Genomic DNA, 18,468 nt, shown 5'->3' with positions numbered 1-18,468 from the left:
TGCCTTCCCGCGAAGTACTTCGATCACAAGTTTCTGATGCGTGTGGGGAGAATGTTGGTCGTCCGATTAACATCGATATGGCGACCAGCCAAGTTTCGCGAGCTAGTTTTGCGAGACTCTGTGTTGAGGTGGACATCACGATGCCGTTACTTGCCAAGTTCACGCTGAGAAATAGAGTTCGACCTTTAGTGTATGAGGTGCTCCATCTCATTTGTTTCAAGTGTGGGAAGTATGGGCATAATGCCAGGGGGTGTCATTTGAATCAAGAGGGTGGCGATACCACTGGAGCGGCGGCGAGCGGGGAGCACCGGCTGGAGAACTGTACTGCCACTACTAACGGTCAAAAGATTGGAAAAGGAAAGGAGAAAATGCCTATGGAAACTCCTTTAATTAGGCCAGAAGTTACGGAGGATTATGGGGCATGGATGATAGCGCCGAAACCCAAAAGGAATTATACCAAATATTAGGGAAATAAGAGCCAGCTAGGGAAGGAAACTGGGAAAGCATATCAGCAGGGTGCTGGAAAAGGAAAACAAAATAATGTGCCAACTGGGTCAAGATTTCTGAGCTTAGACGACGAGATAATTGTCGGTGAGGTGCAAGAGGATGCCCCACATGAGAAGGATACGAATGCGGATCGAAGCCAGGGGTCTAGATACCAGGGCCTGTCAAAAGGTAAAAGATCAACAGTCCAAGTGTCTAAAAAGCAAATTAATGGAATAATATGCATGGATTACATAGAAAACAAGGTGAAATTAGGGAGACAAGCAAAAAGAGAAGTCTGAATAAGAGAACTTCCGGGTCTCAGGTAAACCAAGCAGGTCCTGCTAGTGAACATACGCTGGTTATGGGAAATTGCAACAGAGCCACATCTGTCCAGACCTTTACAGCCGACCATGGAATGAACGATGACTGCCTGGCTGGTATAGAATCGACCCCGGAGCATCACGGGGATCCCCCTGACTTTAGCCAACCTACGGGCTTTGAACCGGCGAAGCTGGGTGGAGATGTAGTGTCATTGGGCGGTGCGGGCGCCGAAGAGATGGAGATGAAGTTGTGAGGTGCTTCCTGCTTATTCCAGGTGTGGTGGTTCCTTTCTTTTGTTGTTGTTGTTTTGTCTTTCTTGTGTTCCCTGTTTGTTTGTTTTCTCTTTGTTTTGTTTCCCATGAAAGTCATTACATGGAACTGTCAAGGAGCAGCGTTTAAGAATTTCATTAGAGCTGCCAAATGGATCTTGAATAAGCATCACCCGGATATTTTCTATCTTGTGGAAACGAAGACATCTGGTTCTAATGCAGATTCTGTGTGCATTAAGCTTGGGTTTGAAAAGTGGGCGAGGGTTGAAGCTCTCAGGTTTAGTGGAGGAATCTGGTTTCTTTGGTCGAATGCCTGTCAGATTGAGGTTCTGAATTCTCACCCCCAATTTGTGCATATGGTTATTAAGGAAAATACTGGGAGAGTGTGGAACTTATCGGTAGTATATGGCAGCCTAGCCCCCCACCTCCGACGTCGTCTTTGGAAGTCGTTATGTAGGGGAAAGGTGGTGGTTAATCATCCCTGGCTGATTGCAGGTGACTTCAATGCCATCACTAGTAACGATGAATGCACGAGTTATAATAGTTCGGGGACTTATAGAAATGGGGATTTTAGGAACTGGATTTTTGACGAAGCCTTGGTCGATCTTAGCTACTCGGGACAGAAATATACTTGGAAGCGGGGAAGGGAGGAAGATACCTTTACGGGTGCCAGGTTGGACCGCGCTTTATGCTCTATGGATTGGATGGACTTGACCCGGGACACCAAAGTGACTCACCTCCCGGCCGTGAGCTCCGACCACTGTCCGATATTGATTGAACTTGACCCCAAAACTAGTAAGGAGAAAAACAATTTTGTATTCCAAGGGGCCTGGACTAGGCACCCGCCCTTTCTTGACTATATCACAAAGCATTGGAATGTGGGGGATACTGTGTGGAACAACAAAGATGCTGACAACTCTTGCGTGCATAGGGTGAAATGTCAAAAGATATTTGTATGATAAAACGGAAAGTCTGTGACTCCCCGAGTGTCGGTCTCGAAGGAGGGACGTGGAGGTGTGTCAAACATTCGGGAGTTTACTTGATTGTATCATGCATAGGACTCGAGTGTGGTAAATGGTGATTTGTGAGTGAGAGTAGTTCATTGGTTGGTTTGAGTGCAAGAGAGTAGTAAAATAAAAGTGATTTTGTGAATAAGTAAAAGGGGTAGGGATTGGATAGTGTTCATGAATATTGCATAGTGAGTGTCTAAGGTTATGGATTAGGATTGCAAGGATATTGTCTATTCAAGAGTGTGTTGTCTTAGTCCTTTTCCACCTTGTGTACTAAGGCTTCTTTGACTTAGGAATGCCTTCAAGCATCCAAAGTTCTAAGAGGAATTTTATCAAACACTTAAGCTACACACTATCCTACTATTCTTAAGAAGTCCATAGGAACTTTGATTGTGTAAAGCTTCAAATCCTAACTCTAATTAAAGACATGAAAGAGTCAAGAGCTCAATCTCTCATCTAGATTGGCCAAATCCAAACAAGATCTCATCAAAACAACAATCAAAAGACAAGAATAGATAATCCATCAACACAAACTCATAGATCCAAGATATAGAGATAAGATCATCACACAAACAATATTCAATCACACAATCCAAATCCCTAGACTAAATTAGCTACTCATGATATGAAATGCAAGCAAAAACTAATTTAATCCAAGAACAAGATAGCTAAAATTATAGAAATGAAATAGAGATCACCTAGAGAGAAGAAGATCTTCAATCCAAGCTTGTTGTCTTCTACAATGGAGATTGTTCTAATCTAAAAACTAAGAAAAATGGAGAAAGTTCTCCAAAGGAAAAACTAAGAAAAGGGAAAACTAAAATTCTGCCATCCTTCTCTGAAAATTCATCAAAGGGGTTTAAATAGTCTCCGAAATGACAACCCTAGCTGAAATTCGCGCATCACTGTCTCCATGCCTCTCACACGCGTGTGAGCGTGCGTGGGAAGCTTTTGGAAAGTTTTCACGCTTGCTCCCACGCGTGTGGCCTTCCAAATTGGTCCTCCGGGGCTCCGCTGTTGCCTGGTTTGCTCTTTAAGCTCATCTTTTGGTCCTATTTGCTCCCGGGGCTCCTGTTTTACTTCTTTTAAGCTAAAAATGGCTTTTGTGCATCAGTTAGTGATTTCCAAGCATTTACGCACATAATTTACCAAATAAGGATGCTATAGACGCAATAAAACACCCTAAAATGTGCCAGAAACAAGGGTATCTCGGAGTCTTATCAAATTTTCCACACTTTTTTTCTTGCTTGTCCTCAAGCAAGACATTTTACTCTCTAAGCATATAAGTCTCCGAGATACTCTCTCATGCAAAACAAAGCTTTTGGCAAGTCAAAATAATGGGTGTCTAAGACTGTTGAAACGGGGGAAATCATTTGTGTTATCTATAAAGGATTTTGGTCAGATGTCAGCAACTCAAGAAATATTTTCGGGAAATAAAAACCTTTCGTAGATAAACAAATAAAACAAGGGATCACACTTCTCGCACCATACGCAAGCATGCATTTCCAAAGTTTTGGTTCTCCTTCTATTTAAATAGGGCCTCTAGCCGATTCCACTAGTGGGAACGATGTGCACTAGCTAATCAACTTTTCGTCCTTATACGCCAAAGCCCAACGTAAATGTAAATGAGGGTAGGGGCATGGACCACTCACCGCTTTTGGCTTAGCGCGGTCCCTCTTTCTTCTCACTTCCTAGGATAACGTCATCGAGCCACCCGACTTCACATGGAGATCCATGCTTTTTCGAAGGTCAGTGCAATGGGTACTCGAATCCTAGCAAAGTGGCTCACCTCAGCTCTATTTTCTCAATTCTTGGGATCTTTTTATGTGAACAACCGACTCCAGATAAAGCTTTTTGCTTACCGAAGACTATGGTTTGGACACAACCTAACGAATTGGCTTACCTCAATTTTAAACTCTTTGGTGATTGGCCTTTTGCCTTTTCGACTTCTCCTCGTGTCAACCCCTCATGCCTTTTTCTTTTTAATGTTCAAGGGTTTTGTTTTCTCATTAAGCTCACCATTAGGCTCACATTTTGCCCCATGCCCTACCAAGGTTAGTTCAATTCTGGGCCTTGCTAGTTTTATCTTTCTCAAATTAAAGAGTGCACACTCCCACTTCGAGAGATCCTTGACTAAGGTCCTACGTAAATAAGAGGTGAACATCATGCAAGCAGGCAAGAATATAAACTTATTTGGCTCTAAACACTCTCATGGGTGCGAAAAGTAACTTCCTCAAAGATATTTCGAGAGTAAAAATTTTTGGGCATCTAGTCAAAATTCTCCCTAGATAACACAAATAATAACTCTCTTTTCAAAACTGCAAATGCACCCGCTTATCATTCCCAAGAGCTTCAATTTCTAAAACTAAGCATGTAAGCATGTAAAGCACGAAGTGCGTTTCTAAAACTAAGCATGTAAGCATGTAAAGCACGAAGTGCGTCCTTTCCACTAAGCATGTAAGCATGTAAAGCACGAAGTGCGTCCTTTCCACACTTTAAAGTAAACATCGTCCTCGATGTTTCGTCCTTTCCACACTTTAAAGTAAACATCGTCCTCGATGTTTCCATACGTACACACTTTAAAGTAAACATCGTCCTCGATGTTTCCATACGTACAGGGTAAAAGAACGAAACAGGGATTCTAAGGATAGACAAATAAAAATCCCTTTCCGCACTTTGGAAATTGCTCTGGGATAAAGGGTATGCATCAAACGATCCTATTAATCATGGTAATCTCTAATATACTCATACACAAAGCTATAAAGAAAATTTTTCACACTTTAAATATCAAAACGGGGCTTAAAATTAGAAAAGGGATAAGAGGATAAACCAAGTATGCATCCCTCTTTCCACACTTTAGCTTCCAGCATAGGCCTGCTCCCGTTATAGATGCTCTATAAGAAATGGAGACATAACATACAAAAAAAAAAGGTTTTCGGAGTACTATTCAATTATTATAAGCTGATAGAAATATAAAAGCAATAAAAATAGCAAAAACTTAGATAATAAAGCATAAAAATAAGTAGAATTATCCGAATAGAAATGTAGAAAAAGTAAAGCAATTGGAAAGCAAATAACATAAAGCGATAGAGATAAATAAAGCATAGTAAAGAAATAATAAAAAAATAAAAGTCGGAACCCCGTGCATAGGGATCCTAGTGTTCAGATGGGGCTAGCAACCATGGTAACCAATAGTCACAGAACTCAGAATCAAGTGTCAATCAGTCAGGACCGAGAAAAATCGAAGGAAGGTATCACTCATCACCGAAGGGATGGAATTGCCTGTCGAATCTAGCTTCAAGAGCGGCAATTCTTCTATCATTATCCTCCACCGCTTGTCTCATGCGGTTGAGGTCCTCGGTGTGAACATCCTGTCTCGTAGAGATGGATGTGAAGTGGCCTTGTTGCCAAGTATGCTCCTCACGCCAATAGTTCATTTGTTCCTCATAGAGCTTTCTATGAAAATTCTGTGACGCGGCCCAATCCATTGGAGTAGGGCCTTGCTCTTGTGCAGCATCCTCCTCCTCATTCTCTTCCTCGTCCTCATTATCATCATCAGAAGCCTCTAGATCAGGTGCATCATCACCTTCAAGCCTTAGTTCTGCAGCAAAGAACTCACCCACGGTAAAAGAGACTGTACAACCATCGGATCTCTCTCCCATCAACCGGTTCAGTAGGCCCAACCCAATGCACAGTTTAGTAACTAAAGGTCCAATGAACACAGTCTGAACCTTAGGCTTTTGCTGGGTCTGGAGCCACTTTTTAGCTTGAACGCCAATGTTGATGTGAACATCATTCTCCATGCACCACATGTAGAATAGATCCTTCCTGAGAGATTTATAGCAAAGGCTAATCTGATAGCCTTCAGAGCATTCCGGGTGATGAGCTTCGCTTTCAAGTTTGAAGAGTTGTATGGGGCATTGTTTGTGATGTTTCTCCAATATCGTCTAGCAACTTCGTCTGAATCAAAATCTTCCTTGAAATCTCTGAAATATGGCATGGATACGCTTGCTGCATCATGAAAACCGAGTGTAACACCTAAAGTGTTGACAGACATACAGTAGTGGTTGCTGAAAAGAGTGAATGAAATAGACTCTCTTGCATCGTTTACTTCTCTTCTGATTTCCAAAGTCACCAAGAACTCATAGGTGACAGGCTCATAGGTGGGTCCTCTCCACTGAAACAGATAGCGGAGCTGTGGGTGCCTAAGGAGTCCATTTACCTCTTCCAAACAACCAAATTCTCTTAGAACATTATCCTCAAAGTGATGGCCAACAGAAAGCTGCTTCCCTTTATAGTTATCCACTGTTGCAAGNCCACACTTTAAAGTAAACATCGTCCTCGATGTTTCCATACGTACAGGGTAAAAGAACGAAACAGGGATTCTAAGGATAGACAAATAAAAATCCCTTTCCGCACTTTGGAAATTGCTCTGGGATAAAGGGTATGCATCAAACGATCCTATTAATCATGGTAATCTCTAATATACTCATACACAAAGCTATAAAGAAAATTTTTCACACTTTAAATATCAAAACGGGGCTTAAAATTAGAAAAGGGATAAGAGGATAAACCAAGTATGCATCCCTCTTTCCACACTTTAGCTTCCAGCATAGGCCTGCTCCCGTTATAGATGCTCTATAAGAAATGGAGACATAACATACAAAAAAAAAAGGTTTTCGGAGTACTATTCAATTATTATAAGCTGATAGAAATATAAAAGCAATAAAAATAGCAAAAACTTAGATAATAAAGCATAAAAATAAGTAGAATTATCCGAATAGAAATGTAGAAAAAGTAAAGCAATTGGAAAGCAAATAACATAAAGCGATAGAGATAAATAAAGCATAGTAAAGAAATAATAAAAAAATAAAAGTCGGAACCCCGTGCATAGGGATCCTAGTGTTCAGATGGGGCTAGCAACCATGGTAACCAATAGTCACAGAACTCAGAATCAAGTGTCAATCAGTCAGGACCGAGAAAAATCGAAGGAAGGTATCACTCATCACCGAAGGGATGGAATTGCCTGTCGAATCTAGCTTCAAGAGCGGCAATTCTTCTATCATTATCCTCCACCGCTTGTCTCATGCGGTTGAGGTCCTCGGTGTGAACATCCTGTCTCGTAGAGATGGATGTGAAGTGGCCTTGTTGCCAAGTATGCTCCTCACGCCAATAGTTCATTTGTTCCTCATAGAGCTTTCTATGAAAATTCTGTGACGCGGCCCAATCCATTGGAGTAGGGCCTTGCTCTTGTGCAGCATCCTCCTCCTCATTCTCTTCCTCGTCCTCATTATCATCATCAGAAGCCTCTAGATCAGGTGCATCATCACCTTCAAGCCTTAGTTCTGCAGCAAAGAACTCACCCACGGTAAAAGAGACTGTACAACCATCGGATCTCTCTCCCATCAACCGGTTCAGTAGGCCCAACCCAATGCACAGTTTAGTAACTAAAGGTCCAATGAACACAGTCTGAACCTTAGGCTTTTGCTGGGTCTGGAGCCACTTTTTAGCTTGAACGCCAATGTTGATGTGAACATCATTCTCCATGCACCACATGTAGAATAGATCCTTCCTGAGAGATTTATAGCAAAGGCTAATCTGATAGCCTTCAGAGCATTCCGGGTGATGAGCTTCGCTTTCAAGTTTGAAGAGTTGTATGGGGCATTGTTTGTGATGTTTCTCCAATATCGTCTAGCAACTTCGTCTGAATCAAAATCTTCCTTGAAATCTCTGAAATATGGCATGGATACGCTTGCTGCATCATGAAAACCGAGTGTAACACCTAAAGTGTTGACAGACATACAGTAGTGGTTGCTGAAAAGAGTGAATGAAATAGACTCTCTTGCATCGTTTACTTCTCTTCTGATTTCCAAAGTCACCAAGAACTCATAGGTGACAGGCTCATAGGTGGGTCCTCTCCACTGAAACAGATAGCGGAGCTGTGGGTGCCTAAGGAGTCCATTTACCTCTTCCAAACAACCAAATTCTCTTAGAACATTATCCTCAAAGTGATGGCCAACAGAAAGCTGCTTCCCTTTATAGTTATCCACTGTTGCAAGTTGAATAGGTGTCAAGTGTCGCAATGACCTTGACCCCGGCTCTTGTATAGCCTGTTGAGCAGTAGCTTGTTGCCGTGTCCTTGATCGACTCGATTCTCCTACATCATGTTTTGATTTCTTTGCAATTTCTTTCGAGCGTCCCATCCTACAAATTATATAAATTATAATTCATGGTAATTGGCTTTAAATAAGTTACCATCATATTAGTGCAAAATTCCTTGTTAAAATAATGGATTTCAAACATATAGGGCTAAGAATTTTTTTGAAAATTTCGCCATAGTTTCCCCTATATTTTTGAATTCTATCATAAGAATATCAACAATATCATTCCATTATCACACACATGCATAAATTCATCATAAGATATATCAATTTGATAGTCAAATAAGAAGTCAACTACAAAAGTCAAGAATTTCAAAAAGTCAACTTCATCTTCTTCCCCAAATTCAAAATTAGGGTTTGAAATTGAAAATTTAATTTGGGCAATGTAGCATGTGAAAAGTCAAATTGATGGCATATAATAGTTCTATAACAAGTTTACTCATCAATTCAAGCATCAATTTCATAATTTCAACAAGAAATCTAACAAACTCATTTGTTCATCAATGGTGTTCACACTTGAAGTTCAAAAATATACAACAATCCATCAATGTAACCATCAATAATGAAAGAAAACATCAAAGGATAGTTCAATGAATCATTATAACCAATTTAATCATTCAAAATCATGCTGGGCAATGTAGAATAAATTTCACATTCAAGCTCTTCCAAACTCATGAATATTCAAGGATAAAGAGTTAAAAAGATGGAAAATTACCTTGATGTTGATGTTTTGATCTTCCTTGAAGGTAAAAAGTAAGAAATATGTTCAAACCTTGAGTTTGGTTCTTCCTTGCGTGGAGAAGAGAAGAGAAAAATGGTGTTTTGGGGCTAAGGGGCGTGGAGTGGCCGAACAAGGGTTTTAAACCCGTAGGGGGCCTTGCACGCCGGTCACACTCGTGTGAGCGTGCGTGGGAGCTCTCTGCTTCGCTCCCACGCATGGCAACATGCGTGTGAGCGTGCGTGGGAGGCTACTGCCTCGTTCCCACGCACGGCTACACACGTGTGAGCCTCGTGTAGGTCCACTGCATTGTTTTCTTCCGATTTTTTGCCTTGCCTTCCATACCTATGTCCAAATTTAACCTTTCCAAAGCAATTTTTAGTCCCGACTCCTACAAGTTAGTCCTCAAAATATGGTTCCATTTGATTGTAGCAAATTATTAGAACAAATACATTAAAAAACTAAAGCATAGAAATAATGTAAAGCATATTATTAAAACCTTGGGTTGCCTCCCAAGTAGCGCCACGGTTTACATCATTGGCTAGACGCATCATTCCTCGGTGGAAATTCAACCATATTCCTTGGTAGTGGGTAGAAAGCATTTTGGTACTCACGTGTTCTTCCAGGTAAGCTTATCATTCTTCCGCTTCGGTTTTGGTTTCACCTTTGATTTGACCTGTGCCCTTTCATTGTTATCAGTTCCTTCTTTTTCTTTTTCCTTGTCGTCATTTGTGGCTTGTCCCTCGAATCGCAGGNTTCCTCGTCCTCATTATCATCATCAGAAGCCTCTAGATCAGGTGCATCATCACCTTCAAGCCTTAGTTCTGCAGCAAAGAACTCACCCACGGTAAAAGAGACTGTACAACCATCGGATCTCTCTCCCATCAACCGGTTCAGTAGGCCCAACCCAATGCACAGTTTAGTAACTAAAGGTCCAATGAACACAGTCTGAACCTTAGGCTTTTGCTGGGTCTGGAGCCACTTTTTAGCTTGAACGCCAATGTTGATGTGAACATCATTCTCCATGCACCACATGTAGAATAGATCCTTCCTGAGAGATTTATAGCAAAGGCTAATCTGATAGCCTTCAGAGCATTCCGGGTGATGAGCTTCGCTTTCAAGTTTGAAGAGTTGTATGGGGCATTGTTTGTGATGTTTCTCCAATATCGTCTAGCAACTTCGTCTGAATCAAAATCTTCCTTGAAATCTCTGAAATATGGCATGGATACGCTTGCTGCATCATGAAAACCGAGTGTAACACCTAAAGTGTTGACAGACATACAGTAGTGGTTGCTGAAAAGAGTGAATGAAATAGACTCTCTTGCATCGTTTACTTCTCTTCTGATTTCCAAAGTCACCAAGAACTCATAGGTGACAGGCTCATAGGTGGGTCCTCTCCACTGAAACAGATAGCGGAGCTGTGGGTGCCTAAGGAGTCCATTTACCTCTTCCAAACAACCAAATTCTCTTAGAACATTATCCTCAAAGTGATGGCCAACAGAAAGCTGCTTCCCTTTATAGTTATCCACTGTTGCAAGTTGAATAGGTGTCAAGTGTCGCAATGACCTTGACCCCGGCTCTTGTATAGCCTGTTGAGCAGTAGCTTGTTGCCGTGTCCTTGATCGACTCGATTCTCCTACATCATGTTTTGATTTCTTTGCAATTTCTTTCGAGCGTCCCATCCTACAAATTATATAAATTATAATTCATGGTAATTGGCTTTAAATAAGTTACCATCATATTAGTGCAAAATTCCTTGTTAAAATAATGGATTTCAAACATATAGGGCTAAGAATTTTTTTGAAAATTTCGCCATAGTTTCCCCTATATTTTTGAATTCTATCATAAGAATATCAACAATATCATTCCATTATCACACACATGCATAAATTCATCATAAGATATATCAATTTGATAGTCAAATAAGAAGTCAACTACAAAAGTCAAGAATTTCAAAAAGTCAACTTCATCTTCTTCCCCAAATTCAAAATTAGGGTTTGAAATTGAAAATTTAATTTGGGCAATGTAGCATGTGAAAAGTCAAATTGATGGCATATAATAGTTCTATAACAAGTTTACTCATCAATTCAAGCATCAATTTCATAATTTCAACAAGAAATCTAACAAACTCATTTGTTCATCAATGGTGTTCACACTTGAAGTTCAAAAATATACAACAATCCATCAATGTAACCATCAATAATGAAAGAAAACATCAAAGGATAGTTCAATGAATCATTATAACCAATTTAATCATTCAAAATCATGCTGGGCAATGTAGAATAAATTTCACATTCAAGCTCTTCCAAACTCATGAATATTCAAGGATAAAGAGTTAAAAAGATGGAAAATTACCTTGATGTTGATGTTTTGATCTTCCTTGAAGGTAAAAAGTAAGAAATATGTTCAAACCTTGAGTTTGGTTCTTCCTTGCGTGGAGAAGAGAAGAGAAAAATGGTGTTTTGGGGCTAAGGGGCGTGGAGTGGCCGAACAAGGGTTTTAAACCCGTAGGGGGCCTTGCACGCCGGTCACACTCGTGTGAGCGTGCGTGGGAGCTCTCTGCTTCGCTCCCACGCATGGCAACATGCGTGTGAGCGTGCGTGGGAGGCTACTGCCTCGTTCCCACGCACGGCTACACACGTGTGAGCCTCGTGTAGGTCCACTGCATTGTTTTCTTCCGATTTTTTGCCTTGCCTTCCATACCTATGTCCAAATTTAACCTTTCCAAAGCAATTTTTAGTCCCGACTCCTACAAGTTAGTCCTCAAAATATGGTTCCATTTGATTGTAGCAAATTATTAGAACAAATACATTAAAAAACTAAAGCATAGAAATAATGTAAAGCATATTATTAAAACCTTGGGTTGCCTCCCAAGTAGCGCCACGGTTTACATCATTGGCTAGACGCATCATTCCTCGGTGGAAATTCAACCATATTCCTTGGTAGTGGGTAGAAAGCATTTTGGTACTCACGTGTTCTTCCAGGTAAGCTTATCATTCTTCCGCTTCGGTTTTGGTTTCACCTTTGATTTGACCTGTGCCCTTTCATTGTTATCAGTTCCTTCTTTTTCTTTTTCCTTGTCGTCATTTGTGGCTTGTCCCTCGAATCGCAGGGTAATTTCACCTGAACTAACATCTATTCGTGCACGACAAGTAGCCAGAAATGGTCTTCCAAGAATTAAGGATTCATGGGGATCATCATCACCCATCTTACAAACAATAAAATCAACAGGCACAAGAAACTTTCCTATTCTTACTAGAACATCTTCCGCTAAGCCTTCAGGATACCGTGTGGTTCCGTCAGCCTCGTCGGTTTCAAACGTGGTAAGTTCAGTTTTTCAAAAAGATTTGAAGACATGACATTAATAGAAGCACCAAGATCAGTAAGAGCGTTTCTAGGTTCCATGTTCTGTATAGAACAAGGAATCAATAAAGCTCCAGGGTCACCCTTCTTTCTGGGGTTTCCCTTAGTTAAACAAGCCGAAGATTCTTGGCTTAAACAGGTAAAATTATCACAAATGTCATTCTCAAACAACTCACGGCATTCTTTGCTATTGAAAAATTTTCGAATAAAAGCTTTAATTGTACCTTCTCGAGCTGTTTCTTTCTCTTTTGAACTTTTGATGTTGTCTCGTGGTAGCTCCGTTTCTTTCGGGCATTCTTCCGAAGTGGTTTTCTCCTTGTGTTCTTTCATTGATATGGTGCACGAGCTGTTCGCATTCTTCAATTCAAGATTTGGACTACAAGAGGTAGTCTTGTTTCTTTGGTCATCTACCTTACATTGGCATGTTCCACAGATAGCATCCATTGGATCACACTTTACATGAGTTTCTTCTGTGGCATTGACAATGATTGTTTATATGGGGTGAGTGGGTATGTTAAGGTGTAGTGGTAAAACGAAGAGTCAAGACTCCCCGAGTGTCGTGTCTCTCAAGGATGACGAATGGGAATCGAATGGGTGTGTTGGCATTTAAGAGGTTGAAGGAAAAGAGTTACGGGAATGGCTAGGAGTTGGATTCATTGGTAAGAGGGTAAGGTTGATAAAAGGTTGTGTAAAGTAAAGAAAAGTAAAGTGGAGATTGGGGCTTTAGGCTTTTCCATGTGGTTTATCTTTGGTTGGTTTTGTGAATGCAAGTTGTGGAATAGACTAGGGAGTTCATGGCACACTACCAAGTGGCGTCACACTTTGGACTCCCACATCCTCATTCGGTTGGGGTATTTCATTGAACACTTTGTCTACCACTCCTCTCGGATCTTGTCCTTTCGGACTAAGAGCAGAGATGTGGGTGAGTGAGACTCGTGGGTGGCCGCTATCGCGCGCACACTCACTTCCTTTGGGTTTGCTACCTAATGTGGTCACAAAAGGCACAAAGCTTAAAGAACATCATCCACACAAGTTCAACATCCAACAAGCAAGCAATTCACAAATCAAAGCGATAATATTAAACATCCACATAGATCTACCATGGGGCCACCAATCCCCTATCTAATCTACTCTAGCATACTAAGAAACAAGAAAAGGAAAAGGAAATTCAAAGAAACAAGTATTGAATTAGAAATTAAAGAGAATGGTTACCACCCCTTGAAAAAGGGGATCTTACAACCTTGATCTTGAATCCCAATCTTCCTTCTTGCCCTTGATCTATTCTAACTATGAATGGAAGGAATTTTCCCCCAAAAGGGGAGAAAACCCTCTAGATCTAACTATCCTATTCTATCAATTTTCTGATCTATCTTCCTCTCCTCCTCTCTTTAGGTTTAGGGCAAAAGGGATTTATATAGGTGACAAAGAAAAGGAACAAATTTCCCAAAATAGCCCTTGGCCCGACCACGCTTGCTCGCACGGTTGTGAGTGGCGTGGTGGCTCTCTGGAATAATTCCATGCCCAGCCACACGCGTGTGAGGCTGCGTGGGGCGCTACTGCATTTCGGCTTGTTTGTCTTTTGCTCTATTTTAGCTTCAAATCCCTCTCCAACCTGTGAAATACTTCAAAACTCTTTCTGGAAATGTTGTTAGAAGAAATTGATGGCATTTGAGCTGAAATGCATGCAATTGTTGTAATTGGATGTCAAAACGATGCGCTTTTAATCTAATAAAGACCCCTTATAAGTGTTATCCTTGGCGCTTATCAGGCATCAATGGCGTTGACTCTCTCTTTCGGATTAGTTTCAGTATTACTCGGGAGTTGTCCGTAGTGGCGATCTGACAGCATCTTAAACATTTGAGAGATTTGATTCTCAATTGTCTTAAGTGTAGCCTTAGACTCTTGTCGAAGACTAGAAATTTCTTGTCTAATCTCTTGAGTAATCTCTTGTTTCAGATTTGCCCGATCATTTTTCAGTTCCATGATCGTCCTTGTAAGTCTTTCATTTACTTCACGGATGTCATCCCTCCTTTGTTGCGTAAAATCAAGTTGAGAGTCGTATTGTGGCCTGAACGGGGTCATTTGATTTCCATTTCCTTGGTTTTGATTGTACATCAGTCTGCTCTTGTCATTTTGTCCATATGCAGGCTTGTGTCCATAGTTGTATTGTCTTTGCGCTTGATATCCGTCATTGTGGCTATTGTTCCAACCCTCTCCCTATTTCCAGTTGTTGTTTGATCTTTGGTTTTGTCTATAAGCATTGAAGTTGGAGTTCCTTTGATAATCTACCGCCTCAACTTGTTCAGATGCAGACGTAGAAGTGCAAATATTAGTGTCATTAGGTCCTCCACAGATATTACAATAAAGTGCCAATGCCATGCAAGGCTTGGGCTTTCCTTCCATTTTTTCTACCATAGCCTGTAGCTTTTTGATTTCGTGATTCATTGCTTCGATTTTGGCCTCGCTTGCCACTCGATTATCAACTTCATAAATTCCTCCATGATCTCCTCTTCGTTCATACCAACAGGATGTGTTTTTAGATATTCTCTCGATTAGTTCCTCAGCCTCTTGCAAAGCTAGGGAGACAAAGGCACCGCTGGAGGATGAGTCAAGCGACATCTTTCCTTCATCCGCCAACCCTCCATAGAATGAGCTAATCATGTCCCATGGGTGCATCAGATCTTGTGGGCATTGCCTTTTAAGAACTTTAAATCTTCGCCAAGCCTCTCCCAAACTTTCAAGTCTTCCTTGTTTGAATTCTTGTATCAACCTTCTAATCCTCATAGTTTTTGTAATGGGAAAGAACTCGTTCATGAATTCACGATGCAACTGTTGCCACGTTCTGAAGTGATTGTCGTCTTGGCTTTCCAACCATCATGCTGCCTCTCCTATAATTGAAAATGGGAATAATTTGAGTCGAACTATTTCCTCGCTAACGCCTTCTTGTTTGTACATCCCACATGCTCGTATAAACCTTGTGATGTGTGCGTTGGGATCTTCAGATGGTAATCCCGAATATTGACTATTTTGAACCAATGTGAGAATAGTTGGATGCACGTGAAAGTTGACGTTCTCCATTGGAGGTACATAGATTGAGTTGTGCATGTTAAAATCCGGAGTCATGTAATCTGCAATTGATCTTTGTGGTTCTTGAGGATTTCCATAATATTCCTCTTCACGAATGTTCTCTTGGTTGTTTGCTCTGTTAGCTTGTGGTTCTTCAATGATCGGTTCTTCATGGTTAATCGGTACTTGTGGGTTAATTGGAACTGGGGGTGGATTTGGTACTGTTGTGCCTCTTCCTTGTGGATTTCTTGTTGCGCTTAATGAAGCCATTAGTGATCCTTGGGTATTTTTCCTTCTAGTTGCTCTATTAATTTCAGGAATGTAGGGTAGTAAACCTTGGTTTCCTTTTGCTCTCGTGTGCATTCACCTAATAAAATTATCAACGAAACGAAAATTTCCACAATTGACTAGAAGTAGTCAATTGGGTTAGTAGCAAAAACAAGTAAAAATAAAACAAAATTAAGTGGAATGGATTAACATTTCTCAAATCTAGCATTCATGCAATCAAAGTAAACAAAAACATATGACAACCTATTGCCCTCCCCGGCAATGGCGCCACTTTGACAACTCTTGCGTGCATAGGGTGAAATGTCAAAAGATATTTGTATGATAAAACGGAAAGTCTATGACTCCCCGAGTGTCGGTCTCGAAGGAGGGACGTGGAGGTGTGTCAAACATTCGGGAGTTTACTTGATTGTATCATGCATAGGACTCGAGTGTGGTAAATGGTGATTTGTGAGTGAGAGTAGTTCATTGGTTGATTTGAGTGCAAGAGAGTAGTAAAATAAAAGTGATTTTGTGAATAAGTAAAAGGGGTAGGGATTGGATAGTGTTCATGAATATTGCATAGTGAGTGTTTAAGGTTATGGATTAGGATTGCTAGGATATTGTCTATTCAAGAGTGTGTTGTCTTAGTCCTTTTCCACCTTGTGTACTAAGGCTTCTTTGACTTAGGAATGCCTTCAAGCATCCAAAGTTCTAAGAGGAATTTTATCAAACACTTAAGCTACACACTATCCTACTATTCTTAAGAAGTCCATAGGAACTTTGATTGTGTAAAGCTTCAAATCCTAACTCTAATCAAAGACATGAAAGAGTCAAGAGCTCAATCTCTCATCTAGATTGGCCAAATCCAAACAAGATCTCATCAAAACAACAATCAAAAGACAAGAATAGATAATCCATCAACACAAACTCATAGATCCAAGATATAGAGATAAGATCATCACACAAACAATATTCAATCACACAATCCAAATCCCTAGACTAAATTAGCTACTCATGATATGAAATGCAAGCAAAAACTAATTTAATCCAAGAACAAGATAGTTAAAATTATAGAAATGAAATAGAGATCACCTAGAGAGAAGAAGATCTTCAATCCAAGCTTGTTGTCTTCTACAATGGAGATTGTTCTAATCTAAAAACTAAGAAAAATGGAGAAAGTTCTCCAAAGGAAAAACTAAGAAAAGGGAAAACTAAAATTCTGCCATCCTTCTCTGAAAATTCATCAAAGGGGTTTAAATAGTCTCCGAAATGACAACCCTAGCTGAAATTCGCGCATCACCGTCTCCACGCCTCTCACACGCGTGTGAGCGTGCGTGGGAAGCTTCTGGAATGTTTTCACGCTTGCTTACACGCGTGTGGCCTTCCAGATTGGTCCTCCGGGGCTCCGCTCTTGCCTGGTTTGCTCTTTAAGCTCATCTTTTGGTCCTATTTGCTCCCGAGGCTCCTGTTTTACTTCTTTTAAGCTAAAAATTGCTTTTGTGCATCAGTTAGTGATTTCCAAGCATTTACGCACATAATTTACCAAATAAAGATGCTATAGATGCGATAAAACACCCTAAAATGTGCCTGAAATAAGGGTATCTCGGAGTCTTATCAGATGCTATGGCTCTAAAGCTCAAGGCGTGGAATGCCAATGTTTTTGGGAATATTCACTATAGAAAAAACAAGATTTTGAGACATCTCGAGGGGGTACAAAAGAAGTTGGATGCTGGAAATCACTCTAGGCTTATTAAGTTGGAAAAGAAACTAAGAAATGAACTAAAGGAAACCCTTTGCCAGGAGGAAATTCTTTGGTATCAGCAGTCTAGGGAAGAGTAGATTGCATCGGGCGACCGTAATACTAAGTTATACCATGTAGCCACTAAAACCAAGAGGGCTACCAAGGGTAGACACAATTTTTTTAACGACGGTGGCAACCCAATGACCAATGAGATCCAAGTTGAAAATGCCATTCAGGCCTATTTCACTGGAATTTTCACAAATGACGCAGAGGTTATTCTCTCTTGCATTCCACATGGTCATTTTCCAACAATGAGTGAGGATTTCTGGACCTCTTTTAATGCGGCTGTCTCACTGGAAGAAACCAGAATGGCGCTCTTTGACATGAGCCTACTTAAAGCACTCGGACCAGATGGGTTTCATGCCAAGTTTTATCAAAGCGCATGGCAGATTGTGGGAAGGCCGATTTTCAAACAGGTGGAAAATTTTATGAGCTCTGGCAAGATTGATGAGGGTATTAATGATACACTTATCGCTCTTATCCCGAAGAACAACTCCCCCTCAAATGCTAGTCAGTACAGGCCAATTAGTCTTTGTAATGTTATCTACAAAATCATTACAAAAGGTATGACTAATCGTATCAAGCCCATCATGAGACGACTGATTGGTCACGAGCAAAGTAGTTTCGTGCCAGGTAGGCAAATCACGGATAATATCCTTATTTACCAAGAGGCTATCCACTCTATGCGCAATAAACAGGGTAAAAAAGGCCTTATGATCCTCAACATAGATCTTGAGAAAGCCTATGATAGGCTTAATTGGGACTTTATTAGGGATACTCTGGCTGATATTGGCATGAATAATGATTTGATTAGGAATATTATGGCTTGTGTTGAATCCCCTAGGATGAAAATTCTGTGGAATGGTAAATAGTTAGACTAGATAATCCCCACTCGGGGCATTCGCCAGGGAGACGCTATATCTCCCTACCTTTTTGTTATGTGTGTGGAAAGGCTTAGCCATATCATCAAAGAGGAGGCTACTCGTGGTAAATGGAAAGGAATTCG

At 40.7% G+C, this 18,468-nt stretch overlaps 1 protein-coding gene across 1 annotated transcript; it reads left to right on the top strand.

Annotated features, from left to right (window-relative positions):
• Positions 1-1,165: 1,165 nt before the first annotated feature.
• On the top strand, positions 1,166-17,500 carry LOC116023370. The gene is made up of 2 exons (XM_031264366.1): positions 1,166-2,015; positions 17,259-17,500. The coding sequence occupies exons 1-2, from the start codon at positions 1,166-1,168 to the stop codon at positions 17,498-17,500; spliced, it is 1,092 nt and encodes a 363-aa protein (XP_031120226.1).
• Positions 17,501-18,468: the final 968 nt, after the last annotated feature.

This window comes from Ipomoea triloba, chromosome 6, assembly GCF_003576645.1.
Source record: "Ipomoea triloba cultivar NCNSP0323 chromosome 6, ASM357664v1".
In the NCBI taxonomy this organism is placed as follows: Eukaryota; Viridiplantae; Streptophyta; class Magnoliopsida; order Solanales; family Convolvulaceae; genus Ipomoea; species Ipomoea triloba.
Note: the sequence above shows the minus strand (reverse complement) of the source record. Positions and strands in the feature narration are given on the sequence as shown.

Excerpts from the sequence above, each read along its gene's own strand:
- LOC116023370 (XM_031264366.1), top strand. The coding sequence starts at position 1,166 with ATGAAAGTCATTACATGGAACTGTCAAGGAGCAGCGTTTAAGAATTTC. Across the intron at positions 2,016-17,258 it reads TTGCGTGCATAGGGTGAAAT|GGTATCTCGGAGTCTTATCA; the intron begins GTCAAAAGATAT and ends GCCTGAAATAAG.